Consider the following 20,307-nt stretch of genomic DNA (forward strand, 5'->3'; position numbering starts at 1 on the left):
TATATCGTCAAGTTATTGGAATTCCAATGGGGACTAACTGTGCACCACTTATTGCGGACCTGTTTTTGTATTGTTATGAGTTACAATTTATGACTAAAATTAGCAAAGACCCATCAAAACAACATTTGATACAAAAATTTAACAATACTTTTAGATATTTGGATGATATATTGGCTCTAAATAATGACGACTTCAGTATGTATACTAAAGAAATTTATCCTGTAGAACTTACTTTAAATAAAGCTAATGATAACAATGACCACTGCCCTTTCCTCGATCTTGATATCTATATCATAAACGGGAAACTTAATACAAAAATTTATGATAAAAGAGATGATTTTTCATTTCCTATTGTTAATTATCCATTTTTAGATGGTGACGTTCCCTTGTCACCATCTTATGGTGTTTATATATCTCAACTTGTACGATTCGCTCGTGTATGTAACAATGTATTAGATTTTAGCGAGAGAAATTTATGTATTACTGAAAAATTATTACACCAGGGTTTTCGATATCACAAACTGGTCAAAACATTTACTAAATTTTATCACCGGTATAAGGAAATAATTCGTAAATATAACTCAACATGCAGACATCTTATACGTTCAGGTATTTCACATCCAAAATTTTATGGAAATATTCTTTATAAAGCACAAAAATGTCAGTATTCTCCTCAGAAACTAACAAAACCTTTAAATAGACTTATTAAAAGGGGATATAGTTACGATACTGTTGTCAGGTCATTAAAGATTGCATATTTTGGCCTTAACATTGATTCACTGATAGGGTCTTTGCATCGAAACTAAACACATTTATTTCTAAAAAAACAGTTGTTGGCATGACACGGGTTATGTTCTTCTCATATATTTTATGATAGTATGATACTAAACCCCTAACGGGAGGGATTGTACCTGATATTCATATGATGAAGACATAATCTTTCAATCAGTTTAATTGAGGTCTGGAGCTGGCATGTCAGTTAACTGCTAGTAGTCTGTTGTTATTTATGTATTATTGTCATTTTATTTATTTTCTTTTGTTACATCTTTTGACATCAGACTCGGACTTCTCTTGAACTGAATTTTAATGTGCGTATTGTTATTCTTTTACTTTTCTACATTGGCTAGAGGTATAGGGGGAGGGTTGAGATCTCATAAACATGTTTAACCCCGCCGCAATTTTGCGCCTGTCCCAAGTCAGGAGCCTCTGGCCTTTGTTAGTCTTGTATGATTTTAAATTTTAGTTTCTTGTGTATAATTCGGAGTTTAGTATGACGTCCATTATCACTGTACTATTATGCATATTTTAGGGGCCAGCTGAAGGACACCTACGGGTGCGGGAATTCTCGCTACATTGAAGACCCATTGGTTGCCTTCGGCTGTTGTTTGCTCTATGGTCGGGTGGTTGTCGCTTTGACATATTCACCATTTCCTTTCTCAATTTTATTTGTTGCCGAAACGTACATAAATATCATCAAGGAGAAAATTAACAGCTACAATCATCTCATCACACCTCCAATAAGTATATCTAGCATATTTACCTTTCTCATTAGAGAAGAAGGCTTTAAATGAGTTGCAGCAAATGTATTTGCATTCAGCTTTACCAAACGACCATTTAATTAAATAGGAAAACTTTTGTTTAATAAGATAGCGTGGAAGTGCAGTGTAAAGAGTAGAAAAATCAAAACTGTCAACAGAATCAAAAGGACCATCAAAAACACGTAATTTATCTAAAATATCCAAAGAATTTTTTACACTCCAAAAATGGTTTATGCCACTATGTTTATATATTTTATTACAATAGTTTATGATAAGCTCTTTAATAGCAATTAATGAACTAGTTAAGAGCACTGAAAGATTAGTTGTAGAACACTTACTAGAGGCCGAGATGAAACGGTATTTAAATGTTTTTTGTGTAGTTTAGGTAGCCAATACATAGTAGGGACCTTCAAATGTTCAGAAGAAGCCTTAAGCTTTGATGTCGTTGTGATATGTTTGTTTACTATATGACTCTCTGTGGAGCGGATGAACTTGAATGTAAATGAATTTAAAATTTTAAAAATTTAAATTTAAAAAGTCGGGCTACACTAATGAAAAAGTTTAGAAAATAAGTATTAATAACTTGCGAACGTTTCAAATCCCAAGTAAACATCACTGTTCATAAGCCATGGAATTAGCCATATCAGGCGGGTAATAATATTACACGGCAACATTTTTATCAATTATTATTAACCAATTTACTACAATATGTATAGAAATGCCCATGCTTTATAAAAGGAAAATTTCGACAACTTGCTGGTCATTATGAACGGAGAAATTGCTACAGCCAGTCATTACGAAATTTCAGTCATGCATTACGAAATCACGCCCGTGCATTTCAACCATCCTTGGCCATTATTAATACCTCGGGCATGTTACAGGGCCAATATGGAAGAGTCCGTACATTAATACTATAGTAATTGATAAAAATGTTGTGTAATATGTCTTTCAGGTAATCATGAAGTGGTTTGAACTTTTGACAATGTACAAATAGGTGATAGTTTCAATAAAAAAAATGTATTTCATATCGTCGGATTAAAACCTGAAAGAAAGACCGGCAAAATAGCGCCAATGATTGTCAATATATCAGAATAAGGATTTGTATAGTAAGACAGGGACTAGAAAGTCCCTGAGTAAGACTAAGCTATACAGATCCTTGCTCAGTCTGACCGTGAGATATATATACTAGGTCATACTAGTATTTTCGGTTCCCAGGGGCGAATCCAGCTATTTTGAAAAGGGGTGTTCCCAACCTAGGACAAAAACTCCAACTATATGTCCCCATTCCAATGCATTGATCGGGCAAAAAAAGGGGGGTTCCAACCCCGGACCCCCCCTCCCCCCTGGATTCGCCAATGGGTTCCTGATTGCATACTCCATTCAAGGTAACAATGAGATGTAGAGGATTAATTAACGTGAGGATATTAGCTACTGACTTCTATGGTCTAGCTGACTATAGGCCTACTACACAAAGTGAAACACGATTTTTTTTTATCGAAACATGAATATATTGCTTAATTTTCACGCGGTTTTTATTTTACAACAAACCAAAAAAATGAAATTATGCAACTTGCCTCCAACAAGGATTTGTATAGTAAGTTTCTTTAATTGCCCTCTTTACATGATAACCTCAGAAGAGATGTGACTGATTATATAAAAAAAAAAACCCAGTTTAGATAATTCAAACTGAAAAGATCTTTTTTCATGGATAATGATTAATGAAGATAGCAGATTTTTATCTATTTTATGTGCATACCTCGAAAAAGGCCTGCAACTTAGAAAATCAGAAAATTAGTTAACTTAAATACTCTAAAAGATATAAAATTTATCTCCCCTTGACCACTGATTCTTTCCTCATGCATTTGAATTATTATTTTATATTTCTTTAATCACTCTGTAATGTTTATGTCATGTTGTAATTAATGTTATGCTCTTAATGGGCCCTTTAATTTGGAACTTGAATAAAAATATTGTATTGTATTGTATACAAATCCTTTCCCCCAATGATCATACACATACACAACTGGATTTATTTTTTCTGTGTATTTATTGCATTTTAATTAACTAAATAGTACTTTTTAACCGATATGTGCAGAGATACAATTATTATTACTATACAAGTATTTTATTTCTCTGATTATCGACGGCAATTTTATAATCCCGGAAAAGATATCCGATATGGGTTTATATTTAACCATCTATCATGCACTTCCTGTTAGCTTTAGAAACGGAAAAAAGTTTGTGAACAGTGATGAATGTGTCGATGATCTAAATTGTAACTTTCTAATTGATCTACTGGTCAGAAGGGGAGGTCCATTGTGTTTATCTAAATGTATTATTGAAACCTCTTACTTCCTTTTCACATGTAGTACAATCAGTCTTTGTAATTGTAGTTCTACAGTTAAAGGGTTTGTCTGAATCCAAGAAAAGAATTGACATTTTCTACAATACATCATGTATCAATATCTTAAACGTCTGGTGGCCTTAAGCTAAACAATAAATCTTTTTGTTGGTCAGACAGAGGTTTGGATAAACTGTCATAACTGTACAATCAAGATTTAATTAATTAATTAAAATGACAACCAGACAGGGGACACCGGACTGATCCTTGGGATAGAGGAATAGTTTCAAAGAGATTCAAATAAAACAAATTGAACTTTTTACCATTATGGTGTTTCTGTTTTCTGTCCTGTGTCTCAGATGGTCCTAGTTGTCTTCATAGATGATCCTAGTTGTCTTTTTTGTAGACTGTTCATGTCTGTGACTTGTGCAAGCTAAGTGATTAATTCATCAGTATAATTATGTTCCTTTGCTTAGTTTGACAAAATTGAACCAAATTGGCTGCTGAAGCGAATTATTAAGGTATTTCCTCTATGTGAGGAAAGACCTTATTGTTTTTTTAATGTTTTTTTTTCTTCCAACATTTTTTTGACATGCCCTCCTCCTGTTTCTTTTGAAGTAATCAAGACCAAATATACATGTTGACCATCGATAGACCTCATCATGAAATATTACCAGATGAGGCTGTGTAGGATTTCATCATCCCCTTTGAGAGTTATAAATTCTATTTGAAGCAATTTCTTTTATTTGCATTTTACTTAAAAAGTAAAAGAGATAGATTCGAATTGAGAATGGCAACATGTACAAGAACAGATGGCAATGTTAATAAACATAAACAATCAGTATGTTATCAACCCTTACAAGGAGTTATTTCCCTTGAAAAATTATACACATTTAAAAAATATGTCGATTTTGAGAACTGGAAGTCAGGAAAGAAATTAGGACCTTCACCAATAATCTTTAATTCATGTGGCCATCAATTTACACCCAGGTCAAAGGTTGCTGAGTGCAAAAAAAAAATAGTTTGCTGCATACATACTGTGTATAAAATGTTTCTCTCAACAAGCTCTACATTTTATACATTATTAAGCTAAAAAATGTCTGACCGTCTTTTCAAAAGTTACATCAGGATAATTCTTATATAGTATAGTATTGTGTGTTTATCTTTTAAAAAGTAACAGATATCTCCCTATTACATGTATAAACTGCAAAAATGATCAGTAATTTAAGACCTTCAATTTGAGGTCAATGTCAGGTTGTCATGGAATTTAACCTTGACCTTGTGACATTTGAAAGGCCAAGTGGTCTTGAGTTGAATGGTGGTAATCATATGTCTCTATGACTTCCAGTTCCCAACTTTGGTATTGCATCATATATTTGATGATTCATTGTGATCTTGATGAATTTCGTAATTGTCCAAATATTTTTCTATAATGTTGTCTTTCAACTGCAGATCATTTATCCCTTAGCTGATTTGAGATATTTGTTGCTGTTTCAAAGATAATTCAGTTTGAAGTTTTACATTTCAAATATCAAATTGATGACCCTCAAAAATGAGTTGGGAAGGGTCATTGAGTGCATTTTTTTTCTATATCAAGGTTGTTGTGACAAATGGAGGTCATGAGGTGTACATTTGAAATATCAAAATTATTGATCTCCAAAAATGAGGTGGATGGGGTTATTTGGAGCAAACTTTATTAAAAGAAAATCAAACTTTCTAGAAAATGGCATTGTTGCATATCAAATGAACTGTAATCAAGTCAACATTACAAATATCATACTTTGGATCTCAAACAATTGAGTTACAAGTTATTTCATATTTCACCTTTTAAATTATTAAATATTGAACAAAAAAATAAAGTATAACAATTTTTTCAGATCTCTTAACCAATGTCCCTTTATATAATCAATTAGTAATCACATAATAAAATTCTAAAAATAAAATATCATTGGAAAACTGGAAATGTTTTTAATGCCCCTCCGCTACCGTTTAACCTTTGTCAGTCTGTACGTACACATGTATGTACATCTGTACATTCCAAGTTGGTCTCCAATCTATAACTTGAGTTTGCAGCAACCAATGTTATGATACTTATACACAATACTTATAACCTCAAAACACAGAAATAGGCAGATCAGTTTTGAATTTTGGTTGCATCACTTTAATCGTTCTAGAGTTTTGTCTATTTACAAATGGTAAAACTGCTGATTTTTTTGGTGTCTGTTTTCTTACTTAATATAATTTAGCCTCAATCAATGTTATGAAACTTATACACAATGCTTATTACCACAAAACTTAAGATCAAGTTTGAATTTTGGGGGAGTCACTTTAACCAATCTAGAGTTATGGCCCTTTACAAATGTAACAATTACTGAATATTTTGTTTGTGTTCTCTTTAGTTAGCCTAAAGCAAATATGAAATTTATACACAATGCTTATTATCCGTAACTTAGAGGAAGTTTGAATTTTGGGGCTTCACTTTAACCAATTTAGAGTTATGCCACTTTACAAATGTAAAGATTGCTGAATTTTTCATTTCCATTCTTTAACTTTAATTTTCCTCAACCAAATGGTATGAAATTTATATATACAATGCTTATTACCACAAAACACAGATCAATGTTGTATTTTTGGTTAGCTTGCATAGACTTTGGAGGTTCATATCATTTACATTTAATGTTTTTTATCAAATTTTTTAACGATCAATTTTTAACCCGTGTAAGTTTATTGGACTTTTTAGCTCACCTGGCCCGAAGGGCCAAGTGAGCTTTTCCCATCACTTTGCGTCCGTCGTTGTCCGTCGTCGTTAACTTTTACAAAAATCTTCTCCTCTGAAACTGCTGGGCCAAATAAAACCAAACTTGGCCACAATCATCATTGAGGTATCTAGTTTAAAAAATGTGTGGCGTGACCCCGCCAATCTACCAAGATGGCCGCCATGGCTAAAAATAGAACATAGGGGTAAAATCCAGTTTTTGCTTATTACTCAAAAACCAAAGCATTTAGAGCAAATCTGACAGGGGTAAAATTGTTTATCAGGTCAAGATCTATCTGCCCTGAAATTTTCAGATAAATCAGACAACCCGTTGTTGGGTTGCTGCCCCAAAATTGGTCATTTTAAGGAAATTTCACCGTTTTTGGTTATTATCTTGAATATAATTATAGATAGAGATAAACTGTAAATAGCAATAATGTTCAGCAAAGTAAGATCTACAAAAAAGTCAACATGACCAACATGGTCAGTTGACCCCTTAAGGAGTTATTGCCCTTTATAGTCATTTTTTGTCAATTTTTCGTGAAGTTTTGTTATCTTGTACAAAAATCTTCTCCTCTGAAACTACTGAGACAAATTTAACCAAACTTGTCCACAATCGTCATTAGGGTATCTAGTTTAAAAAATGTGTCCGGTGACCCGGTCAACCAACCAAGATGGCCGCCACAGCTAAAAATAGAACATAGGGGAAAAATGCAGTTTTTGGCTTATGACTCAAAAACCAAAGCATTTAGAGCTAATCTGATATGGAATAAAATTGATTATCAGGTCAAGATCTATCTGCCCTGAAATTTTCAGATGAATCGGACAACCTGTTGTTGGGTTGCTGCCCCTGAATTGGTAATTTTAAGGAAATTTTGCTGTTTTTGGTTATTATCTTGAATATAATTATAGATAGAGATAAACTGTAAACAGCAATAATGTTAAGCAAAGTAAGATTTACAAATAAGTCAACATGATTGAAATGGTCAGTTAGCCCCTTTAGGAGTTATTGCCCTTTATAGTCAATTTTTAACCATTTTTCGTAAATCTTAGTTATCTTTTACAAAAATCTTCTCCTCTGAAACTACTGGGACAAGTTCATTATAAATAGAGATAATTGTAAGCAGTAAGAATGTTCAGTAAAGTAAGATGTACAAACACATCACCATCACAAAAACACAATTTTGTCATGAATCCATCTGCGTCCTTTGTTTAATATTCACATAGACCAAGGTGAGCGACACAGGCTCTTTAGAGCCTCTAGTTTTTACTATCAACATTGATAGTAAAAATAAAATCTGTTTAACATTGATAGTAAAAAAAAATGTTGGATGTAAATGATATGAACTTCCATAATCTTATATCATAGGACAAAGCTTTACCATGAAATCATTATTAGATTATGTATACTTCCCTTCTTTAAGTTTAAGAGGAACTAGTCTGACATATGAAAAATCAATTTTTCAGTAGGACAAGACTACTCCAAAAGGAGTGTAGTATGATTAACCCTATAATGATTTCACTGTTCAGCTAAAAAGCAAGTTTGCCAAAGATATTACCCTTATTTACACACTAACATGTAGGCAATTTGCTGTAATATAATTATGATCTACAAAGTTTCATGAAGTTCTATTTTGTGGTTTCAGAGACAAAAATGTAGAAACTTTTATAATAAATTTTTATTTCTATTACAGGTTTTCTTAATCAAAAACAATGGCCATGGATGTGATGGCAGTGGAGAATATCATTCAAAAAGCTATTGGAAGCAAATCAGAAGTTGTGAATTTGAGTCACCGCAACATAAAAGTTCTGTCAAACAATGTTAGTCAACTAACACATGTCATTAGACTTTTACTGAATGATAATGAGATTTTAATGCCTCCAACTGAAATTACACAGCTGTTACAATTACAGGAGCTGGTATTGAATAACAACAAATTGACAATGTTGCCACATGGTGTTGGCAAGCTTCAGAATTTGACTTATTTGAATTTGTGTGGAAATCCACTAGGATTTCTACCTGATGAGTTCTGTGAGCTTACAAACTTGCATCAGCTTTGGTTAGTCAACTGTCAGCTGAAATCATTACCTAATGACATTGGAAACTTGAAATCACTTGAGAAGTTTAGTGTTCGTGAAAATGCACTAAGATCACTACCAAAATCTTTTTATAATTTAATATCATTACATTGGCTTTGCTTGGCAGAAAATATGTTTGAAGAATTATCATCAGAATTTAAAGACTTTAAACAGCTAACATATTTGAATTTAAACTACAATTGTCTCGCAGAAGTGCCCAGTTGTGTTCTTGAGATGTCAGAATTAGTTACGCTACTTTTAAAAAACAATGTTATCAAAACTGTTAGTGATGATACTGTTCTTGGTCTTGCAAAGTTAACAAAGTTTGATTTGAGAGATAATATGATTGATATAAAACCGGATCATTGGAAGGTAAGTAAGTTAGTTTTAATACAGTATCAAGCTTCAATATTGTGTCCAAAGGAGTAGGTCCAGTAAGACCCCTTTTCAGCCCCAAAATATAGCAGTTTTACAAAATTATTTAAATGTAAACTTTAGTTATTTATTTGAAAGTAAAATGCTTCTGCTACATGCATATGGGCTGTTTTTGACAATACAATCCAGATATATCGGGTACTAGCATCATAAAGCCATGCTAAATTACTGAAATCTTCACAATTTTAGCATTTTAGTTATATTTTAGACGATTTCCGTCTTAAATGAAAGTGGCTGCAATTGTGTTCATTTTTAATATTGAAATGTAAGTTGTATTTGATGATAATACATAACATATATAAAGGTTGAGGATGAACACGGATGTGGCCACTTTCATTTGTGACAAAAACCATCTGAAAAGTGACATTTTGTGGCATATTTGATAGATTTTTCATATTTAAGCTAGAAACGGAGGGTTTTTAATGAGTAAATCAGTTAAAATCTTTTACATAAACTACGGTAATTGAATCAACTGAAATAGACACTTGAGTGTTTAAAAAGTGTCCAAAATCATTCGTCAGATGAACCAGAAATTTGAGGCCAAAATCGGCCCTTACCAGACCTACTACTTTGCCCCATCTGTTCAGGGTTTGACCTCTGCAGTTATATCAGGCTGCGCTCAGCGAAGCATTTTATTTGTTTTTTGGTTAAGTAATTGCAGATATTGACATTAACAAATTCTAGAATATTTGATCTAAATTGATGGTTTTAATTGTAGTGATTTTGTTGAGTCTGCAACTTTTACTCAGAAAGCTAGACATAGGGATAGTGATCCTGCATGGGCGGCTGCTGTGGCGGCGTTAGCTAACTTCTTTAAAGCTTTTCTCTTTTAGAAGGTGAGAGACCTGGTTGCTTCATACTTTGTATATAGATGCCTCAATCATGTTACAAAGATTCCCTCTGTCACATGTCCATTGTCCTTGACCCTTTTTTCATGGTTCAGTGACGTGACTATATATAGCTACTTGGAAAAAAAATTAAAAAATTTTGTAATGTTAATTTCTCTCTTTATTATGAGTAATAGAATAATTATATTAGGAATGTGCCTACCTTGCAAGGTCCTCATGTCTGTCAGATAGTTTCACTTGACCTTGACATCATTTCATGGATCAGTGAACAAGGTTTAATTTTGGTGGTCAAGTCTGACCCGGGCATATGATCTCAGATATTTTAAGCAATAGGTCTATATGTTTAGTGTATGGAAGAACTGTAAGGTGTATACATGTACATGTATGTCCAACTGGCAGGTGTCACCCGACCTTGACCTTTTTTCATGGTTCAGTGTTTAAAGTTATTTTTTATGCTCCTGCTGTAGCAGAGGGGGCATTAAGTTTTACCCTTGTCCGTCTGTCCAAATTTTGGTGGCGTCACTTTTACCGTTCTATAGTTATACCCCTTTACAAATGGAAAAATTTAGCATTTTTCGTTTCCGCTCTCTTATATTACATAAGTTTACCTCAACCAAAACCAAATGTTATGAAACTTATACACAATGCTTATTACTACAATATACAGATCAAGTTTGAATATTGGTGATAACTTTATATGCTAGTGGGGGCATCATCTCTGTCCCTATGGACCCATTCCCCATTTATTTGTGTTTTGATCTGTTTTTCTTTAACTGTATGCAATAGGTCTACTTTATAACTTTATTTTGTGTATGGAATGATTGTAAGGTGTACATGTCCAACGGTAAGTGTCATCTGACCATGACCTAAATTTTATGGTTCAGTGGTCAAAGTCAAGTTTTTGAGGGTTTTTATTCTTTCTAATAATAAAATATGTATATGCAATAGGTCAACTATATTTGATGTATGGAAATATTTTATGTCAGATGTACATGTCAGTCTCACAGGATTTATTTGACCTTGACCTCTTTTTCACGATTCATTACTCAGTTTTAGTTTTTATAAATGTAAAAATGGCCGGAAAAAAATTTGCGGTGGTATATTGGTATCACGTAGTCGTCGTCAGTGTCGTCCCAAGACATTTACTTTCCGGACAATAACTTTAGTTTAAGTGAATGGATGTCTATGAAATATAAACACAAGATTTGAAACCACAAAAGGAAAGTAGGGATTGATTTTGGGGGTTATGGTCCCAACAGTTTAGGAAGAAGGGGCCCAAAAGGGGTCAAAATAAGTATTTTTCTAGTTTCCAGACAATAACTTGTGTGTAATTAAAAGTGCATGGATCTTTCTGAAATTGTACCACATTGAAGGTTCCATACCTAAAAAGGAAGGTTGGGATTTATTATTGGGATTATGGCCAAAACTGAATAGGAATTAAGGGCCCAAAAGGGGCCATATTAACAAGCATTTTTCTGCTTTCAGGATAATAACTTAAATTGTGTGCAAGTTTTTCAGTTGCTCTGAAACTGTACCAAAATGTTTATTACCACAAGTAGAAGGTTTGAAATGATTTTGGGGGTTATGGTGTCAATAGTTTAGGAGTTAAGGGCCAAAATGGGCCCAGAAACAATAATTTCTGTAGTTTCTGTACAATAACTTGTGTGTATTAAAGTGAATGTATTTCTCTGACATTGTACCACAAAGTTCCAAAACACAAAAGGAAGGCTGGGATTGAGAATGCAGGAATATGGGGCCAAAAAAGGGCTAAAAACGAGCATTTTTCTAGTTTCAAGACAATAACTTGTGTTTCAGTGTTTGGATCTCTCTGAAATTGTACTACAAGTTTCCATATACAACAATGGAAAGGCTGGGATCGATTTTAAGATAATTGCTCCAAGGGAGGATTCAAAAAGTTTTAGGGGGTTCAAATTTTTTTAAAAGGTTCAATTTGTTTTTCTCAAAATTTCTCAAATTTCAATTTTTTTTTAAAGTTTCTGCAGTCGTATAAAGCTGTGCCCTATGGAGCACCTGGTTGATTATGGGCCCAGTTTTTGAGTTGGTCCAAATTAGGGTACAAAATTTAACTTTTTTTTATTTCAACAAAAATTGAATGTATGGGTTTCTTTGAAATGCTAAATCTAACCATGTCTAACCATGTATTTAGCATACCTGCCAACTGTCACTATTTGTGGGGATTTCCCCCATGGAGGCTCCCAAATTGAAATTTTGAAAGAGCAATTTTGTCCACAATTTTAAACAAAACAATTAATTTTACAAAGACTTTAGGCTTATTAAAGTATGAAGAAGCCAAAATAAACAACATTAACATGTATTTGGCCCCCTTGAAGGTTTTTCAGGACTATGACAGCCATCTTGCACGCAAAACCCCCATGATCATTTTGAAAAGTTGGCAGGTATGATTTAGATTTTTGATTTTTGGGCCCTGTTATCAAATTGGTCCACATTGAGGTCCACATTGCTATCTGCCGTTTTCTATCTACCTTGAAAATATAGTTTAACATGTGACTATCCCTGAACGAATCAAATTAGTTAAAATATACGAATTAATAATACATGTACATAGATATACTTTACTGGCTCAGACGTACTCATAGATATACTTTATACATAGATATACTTTATAAATAGATATATTATTTATACAGAGTAAATGTAAATCAGAGTATTTATTTTTCTTTCAGGGTTTAGATTACATTTTAATAGGTAAAAGTGGATTAGATGAAGATATTAGTGTGGATGATGATGTGGAGGAAGATGATGATGAAGATGAAGAAGAAGATGATGATGATGATGACAGTGAAAATAATGAAACTGATGAAACAAAAAAATAAAAATGTTCCTATTGTAACGTCATGCGCGTAGCTACGTTTACGTCAAAACGCCCGGGCGTACACTTGGATTTTGAAAATCGAAAAAAAATAATAGTAGAATAAGAAAAATCTGATTGCTCAACAGCCTTGTGCTTCTTTCTTCAATGGATTGTAATTATAATTAAAAAGGGACTAACTTTACTTTAATCAAGTAGATCATATTATATATTTGTTCCGTAAAAGTCTAAATCTACTGTGAATTCTGCGTACTTTTCTTACTATTCAAAGTAATTTATGATCTGCTGAGATTCGATATGCGGTTTGCATTTTTGTCGAGCCTGTGATTTATGTCGCAAAAGCGAGAAATAGCGTCGTCGGCGTCTATTTTTAGGTTCCGAATGTGAATAAAGTTTTTTGAATGACTCTCCGTGAAATTTTACGAAAATTGGCAAAAAATGTTTATGATCAAGAGTATCCAGAGCAATATAATAATGCAATTATATGTTCAATTGTCCCGCATTTTACGGATAAAAGGTATTTCTTTCTGCAGTTTTATTAATAAGTGGTCACAGTTTGTCAAACCTTTATCGAATTTTATGAAAATTTGGAAGAAGCTTTTTTTATGATTAATGTCTAAAGCAAAATTTTGAAAGCATTTTTTTTCGTTCATTTTTCTGTTCTTTACTGAAAACCGGACTTTTCTTTACGCAATTAATTGTTTTACCAGATCAATTTATAAACTTTCATAGATTGTTTAATCCTTTTGAAGGACTGACTGATAAATTGATTCACTTTTAGTGGGAAGGTGTTCAAGATAATTTTTATATTGCACCTGAAATATTTTGTTCATGTTCATTAAAAGGTGCTTTTGTCGATTGTATGCTCACTCACTGCTCTCTTGAAATATATTTGAAAGTAATATTGGTTTGGACGTTTTCTCTAAAACCAATGAACATTAGCTTCTAGTTTAACACAATGAATAAGTTAAACATATTTAAAAATTAAACATAAAAAATAAACCACTTTAGATTCAAAAGTATGTTGCTCTTAATGAATTTTTACTAGCAGGAATTGTATCTCATTCTCGATAACTCCATAGCTTTTGGGGGCTTCATCCCCTCGAACCCACTACCAGCAGGTGCTTTGACATTGAGCGGTTGGCACCCCCTCAGACCCCTCGCCAAGGTTCGGGCGTACACGTAAAAATGTCCCAGCTACGCCACTGAACGTTAATTTTCTTTTCGTCTTATAGCTTCTTTATGTATAAAGCTTCAAAAATGAGTCAAACAGACGATATATGTACCTTATAAGGCAGAAATAAAACTCTGACATAAGTCAAAGAAAGACTATAATCAAAATCATGGCAAACATCAGAAAAAATCCCACAGCAATCTACAAACCACCACATAAAATACTTCAACTGCATGAGCTATTATACATGAACCCAATTTTTATGCCCCATTTATGAGCATTATGTTTTCTGGTCTGTGCGTCTGTTTGTCCCGCTTCAGGTTAAAATTTTAGGTCGAGGTAGTTTTGATGAAGTTGACTCTCAATCAACTTGAAACTTAGTATACATGTTCCCTCATAATGATGTGATTTTTCTAATTTCAATGCCAAATTAGAGATTTTCCCCAATTTTCAGGGTCCACTGAACATTTAAAATGATAATGCGGATGGGGCATCCCTGTACTGGGGACACATTCTTGTTTATACTTGTTGACATCAACCCAATAACACAAGGACACAAGAAAGAAGTTTTTAAATTTGTTTGTGCACACTTAAAACTGGTTTAAACCTGCTATATGTTGTGTCTGTACTAAGTCAGACTATGTGGTTAAGTGTACTCAGTGTAATTTTTTGTTGTATTATTCAGATATACTTATTTTAATGCTTTTCGTCATAATAAATTTGTCTTATCTATAATACTAAAATTACGAGGTCCAATTTGTCAGCCGTCATCACGTAAAAACGACGAATCAAAGAATTCAACTTTATATTTAACTAATATAGTACAAAGGTGTAGATTAAAAATTACACCACTCCAGGCCCTTTTGTTTTCCACGTAATTAATATTGCCAATAATTAAGAAGTTCCGGGTCGAGTCCGATACCGATATCAATAGTATATTCACCTGTTACCTTTTCCTTATCTGTACGTTCCGCATCTGACAGGCACAACAACAAACGGTGTATTCAGGATTAATATGCTATATACACGGGTCATAATCACAGGGTTGACACTACTAAATTGTCAAATTGTTTAGTATTGTAGTATTTTAATCAGTAAGACTTTCTAAGATAACAATACGAATACTAAAAATCTGGACTAAAATAAGGCGTATAGGTACAGTTTTCAATTTGTTAGCAGGCATGACGTAAAACAGCGAATCAAAGAATTCAACTTTATTTATAACCAATATAGGACAATGCTGTTGATTAAAAAATACTCCATTCCAGTTTTCCAAACAATAAAGTTCCAGTTCGACGGGTTCAAACAGAAAAATTTGAAAGCAGAAAAAACTGTGTATCTTATAATCGGCATGACTTTATCAGATGACATTACTAATACTAAAATAAGGCTTGCGCATAGTTACCGGGTATATACTTTAATTCAGTCACGGACCCGCGATATCACGGGTGTGTTCTAGTATCATATAAGATATTGAGCTGTTGTACTATTTTTCTGATTTGTTGATAAATTATTGTTTGCATTGCTTAAAAATCAGTTAACAAATGACAAGTAGTTCTTCAATCAAATAAAGTAAGCAACCACAGTGTATAACTGGTATATATCATCTATTGCAAACCAAATGAAACTTTTCCACATATTCATCTCCTATTGGTCAATCTTTTCAAACTTATGGAAGTTCTACAGGCCATCTTAAATGTGTTCTATTAAAACCAAAAATGTGAATTTCAATTGGGTAAATTAATTAAAAAGTGGGACCAATAAGATAAGATAAGATAAGCTAATTTTATAATTACAATCATGGTGCCCAAAATTTGAGCTATACAATCAAATGAATTACAAAATAAAGCACATAAAATGATTAAAGTACATTTAAACTAAAAAAAATTAATACACAGCCACACTAAGGTACATGATATAAACCAAGTTATTGACAAAATGTAGATATTTTGGGTGCCACTGTGACTGGGAGAAATTACATAATTCTTTATAGTTCTAGGTCTATGAGAGACAACTCCTGATCAATTTTATTACACTATATATATCTATATATATTTTTCTTCTAGATAAGTTTGATTTATCAAACAAATCTTCAGATGAAAGAATCCAAACAAATTTCATTTTATCTGAGATAATCTTGAAATTTTTTTTAATTTAGAATTTAAATTGAACAGATGTTGAGATCTAGAACAGGACATTTTAAAAGAAAATGTAGTTCATCTTCAACTGCATTCTTACATAGCTTACAATTTCTGTCTTCAGCTTTAATACAAATGTACCTCCCTCTTTGGATTTCAAGATCATGACAGCTAGTTCTAAATCTTGTAATTATTTGCCTGTCTTTTTGTCAGCTAGTTCTAAATCTTGTAATTATTTGCCTGTCTTTTTGTGAATTCATTTTTAAATATGGTTCAAACATAAAAATATTTTCAAATTTTCTATAAGTTCTTATATTTTTAATTTATTGTCAGATTGTATATTGGTACACTTCCCAGAATTGCTTTCTAAACTAGCTAACCAGCTTTCTTTATATTTAATAGGAATTGAATCTCAGCAGGAAAATTTTATTAGGTTAGCAATTATGAAAATTATTTAATCGAAATATACATGCAAACACATACTGGGCACCACTTATTGCGGACCTGTTTTTGTATTGTTATGAGTTACAATTTATGACAAAAATAAGCAAAGACCCATCGAAACAACATCTGATAAACAAATTTAATAATACTTTTAGATATTTGGATGATATTTTGGCTCTCAATAATGACGACTTCAGTATGTATATTAATGAAATTTATCCTGTTGAACTTACTTTAAATAAAGCTAATACTAACAATGACCACTGCCCTTTTCTCGATCTTGATATCTATATCACTAATGGAAAGCTGAATACTAAAATTTATGATAAAAGGGATGATTTTTTATTTCCTATCGTTAATTATCCGTTTTTAGATGGTGACGTTCCCTTGTCACCATCTTACGGTGTTTATATATCTCAACTTGTACAATTCGCTCGTGTATGTAACAATGTTTTAGATTTTAACGAGAGAAATTTATGTATTACTGAAAAATTATTACACCAGGGTTTTCGATATCACAAACTAGTCAAAACATTTACTAAATTTTATCATCGGTATAAAGACATCATTCGTAAATATAGCTCAACATGCAGACTTCTAATACGTTCAGGTATTTCACATCCAATTTTTTATGGTAATATTCTTTATAAAGCACAAAGGTGTCAGTATTCACCTCAGAAACTTACAAAACCTTTGAATAGACTTATTAAGAAGGGATATAATTACGATACTGTTGTCAAGTCATTAAAGATTGTATATTTTGGGGTTAATATTGAGTCACTGATAAGGTCTTTGCATCGTAACTAAACACATTTATTCTAAAAACAGTTGTTGGCATGACACGGGTTATGTTCTTCTCATATATGTTATGATGGTATGATACTAAACCCCTAACGGAAAGGATTGTGCCTGATGTTCATGTGATGAAATCATAATCTTTCAGTCAGTTTAATTGAAGTCTGGAGCTGGCATGTCAGTTAACTGCTAGTATTTCTGTTGTTTTTTTATGTATTATTGTCATTTTGTTTATTTTCTTTGGTTACATCTTCTGACATCAGACTCGGATTTCTCTTGAACTGAATTTTAATGTGCGTATTGTTATGCTTTTACTTTACTACATTGGTTAGAGGTATAGGGGGAGGGTTGAGATCTCACAAACATGTTTAACCCCGCCGCATTTTTGCGCCTGTCCCAAGTCAGGAGCCTCTGGCCTTTGTTAGTCTTGTATTATTTTAATTTCAGTTTCTTGTGTACAATTTGGAAATTAGTATGGCGTTCATTATCACTGGACTAGTATATATTTGTTTAGGGGCCAGCTGAAGGACGCCTCCGGGTGCGGGAATTTCTCGCTACATTGAAGACCTGTTGGTGACCCTCTGCTGTTGTTTTTTATGTGGTCGGGTTGTTGTCTCTTTGACACATTCCCCATTTCCATTCTCAATTTTACATATGGTTTTATTTTCATCATTAAAGGTGGCATCAGTGGTGCAATCCGAAATTAGAACTAACAACAATAAGAAATGTAGGGTGAAAACTAACCCAACTAAATAGGCATAGCTATTAAAGGTTAATTTTACTTTCACTATCATTTCAATATGAACTTACTTACCCCCCCCCCCCCCCCCCTAAGCCATGCCAGATGGCTAACCTTATTTAGTTGGATTAGTTTTCATCATAAATTTCTCATCAGTTTTCCAGATTCAAATAATTCGTTGTTTTTAATAAAGAGATAGCTAGAGGATTTAATGCAGGCACCAGTTTCTCATTTTAAACAACACTACTCCTTGGGGGAACAACACAGGCTCCAGTTTCTTTGGAACCCATGTATCTTAAGACTAGATTCCTACTATGAGAGCTAGGAGCCATATGATTTGAGCCTGAGGCCTACATTTGTATTAATGGAACATGGCCAATTCCCAAAACATGGCTTGAATCGGGAACAATATATTTTTCGTAAGATATACTGTTCCCAGCTAGAATACCGGTAGTCTAGAACCCTGGGGTCTAGAACTGAAAATTGATTTAGAGCTGAATGGATTCCAAGCATGCCATGATGTGTTATGTAATGTTTCAAGGCAGGAACCAGAGAAGTCTATTGCTGGGAAATTCCGAATGAGAAGCCTGGTATCTGGCATAATTGATTTTTCTTTTTATTTAAGAAGTCATAATTTGGCTGTCACTTTTGAATTTTTTTTCTTCATTCTTTTATACTGGGCCTTTCAGAGTAAATACAGGTTTACATAAACACCAGTAATGGTATTGCTCATGATTATACAGGGACGGATACAGCCATTTTTAAAAGGGGGTTCCTAACCCAGAAGGGGGGGATGGGTGTTCCAACTATTTGTCCCCATTCAAATGCATTGATCATTCAAACAAAAAGGGTGGTTCCAACCATAGGAACCCTCCCCCTGGAGCTGCCACTGTTATGTGAATATATGGCTTCAATACCCCCCCCCCCAAAAAAAAACAACCCCAAAACACAAACAAACCAATAAAACTAGAGGCTCTAAAGAGCCTGTGTCGCTCACCTTGGTCTAAGTGAATATTAAAACAATGGACACAGATGGATTCATGACAAAATTTTGTTATGGTGATGGTGATGTGTTTGTAGATCTTACTTTACTAAACATTCTTGCTGCTTACAATTATCTCTACTTATAACAGTACTTTCTGTGGAAAATGTTATTGAAAATCTTCAAATTTTAAGAAAATTGTTAAAAGTTAACTATGAAGGGCAATAACTCCTCAGGGGGTCAATTGACTATTTTGGTCATACTCACTTATTTTTACTTCTTACTTTGCTGTACATTATTGCTGTTTACAGTTTATCTCTATCTATAATAATATTCAAGATAATAACAAAAAAACAGCAAAATTTCCTCAAAATTACCAATTCAGGGGCAGCAACCTAACAACCGATTATTTGATTCATCTGAAAATTCCAGGGCAGATAGATCGTGACCTGATCAACAATCTTACTTCCTGTCAGATTTGCTCTTAATGCTTTGGTTTTTGAATTATAAGCCAAAAACTGCAATTTACCCCCATGTTCTATTTTTAGCCATGGCGGCCATCTTGGTTTGTTGGCCGAGTTACCCGACACATTTTTTTAACTAGATACCCCAATGATGATTATGGCTAAGTTTGGTTTAATTTGGCCCAGTAGTTTCAGAGGAGAAGATTCTTCTAAAAGATTACTAAGATTTACGAAAAATGGTTAAACATTGACTATAAAGGGCAATAACTCCTAAAGTGGTCAACTGACCATTTTGGTCATGCGACTTATTTGTAGATCTTACTTTGCTGAACATTATTGCTGTTTACAGTTTATCTCTATCTATAATAATATTCAAGATAATAACCAAAAACAGCAAAATTTCCTTAAAATTACCATTTCAGGGGCAGCAACCCAACAACGAAATGTCCGATTCATCTGAAAATTTCAGGGCAGATGGAACTTGACCTGATGAACAATATTACCCCATGTCAGATTTGCTCTAAATGCTTTGGTTTTTGAGTTATAAGCCAAAAACAGCATTTTACCCCTATGTTCTATTTTTAGCCATGGCGGCCACCTTGGTTGGTTGGCCGGGTCACCGGACACATTTTTTAAACTAGATACCCCAATGATGATTATGGCCAAGTTTGGTTAAATTTGGCCCAGTAGTTTCAGAGGAGAAGATTTTTCTAAAAGATTACTA

At 33.3% G+C, this 20,307-nt stretch overlaps 1 protein-coding gene across 2 annotated transcripts; it reads left to right on the top strand.

Annotated features, from left to right (window-relative positions):
• Positions 1-3,740: 3,740 nt before the first annotated feature.
• On the top strand, positions 3,741-12,869 carry LOC143072345 (uncharacterized). Of its 2 annotated transcripts, none has more exons than XM_076247238.1 (3): positions 3,741-3,836; positions 8,329-9,085; positions 12,702-12,869. In XM_076247238.1, the coding sequence occupies exons 2-3, from the start codon at positions 8,348-8,350 to the stop codon at positions 12,849-12,851; spliced, it is 888 nt and encodes a 295-aa protein (XP_076103353.1). In that variant the 5' UTR covers positions 3,741-3,836; positions 8,329-8,347; the 3' UTR covers positions 12,852-12,869. The 2 variants fall into 2 exon arrangements, with proteins under 2 accessions (XP_076103353.1, XP_076103355.1); XM_076247240.1 differs by having other exon boundaries at positions 3,757-3,813.
• Positions 12,870-20,307: the final 7,438 nt, after the last annotated feature.

Source organism: Mytilus galloprovincialis, chromosome 4, assembly GCF_965363235.1.
Source record: "Mytilus galloprovincialis chromosome 4, xbMytGall1.hap1.1, whole genome shotgun sequence".
Taxonomy (NCBI): domain Eukaryota; kingdom Metazoa; phylum Mollusca; class Bivalvia; order Mytilida; family Mytilidae; genus Mytilus; species Mytilus galloprovincialis.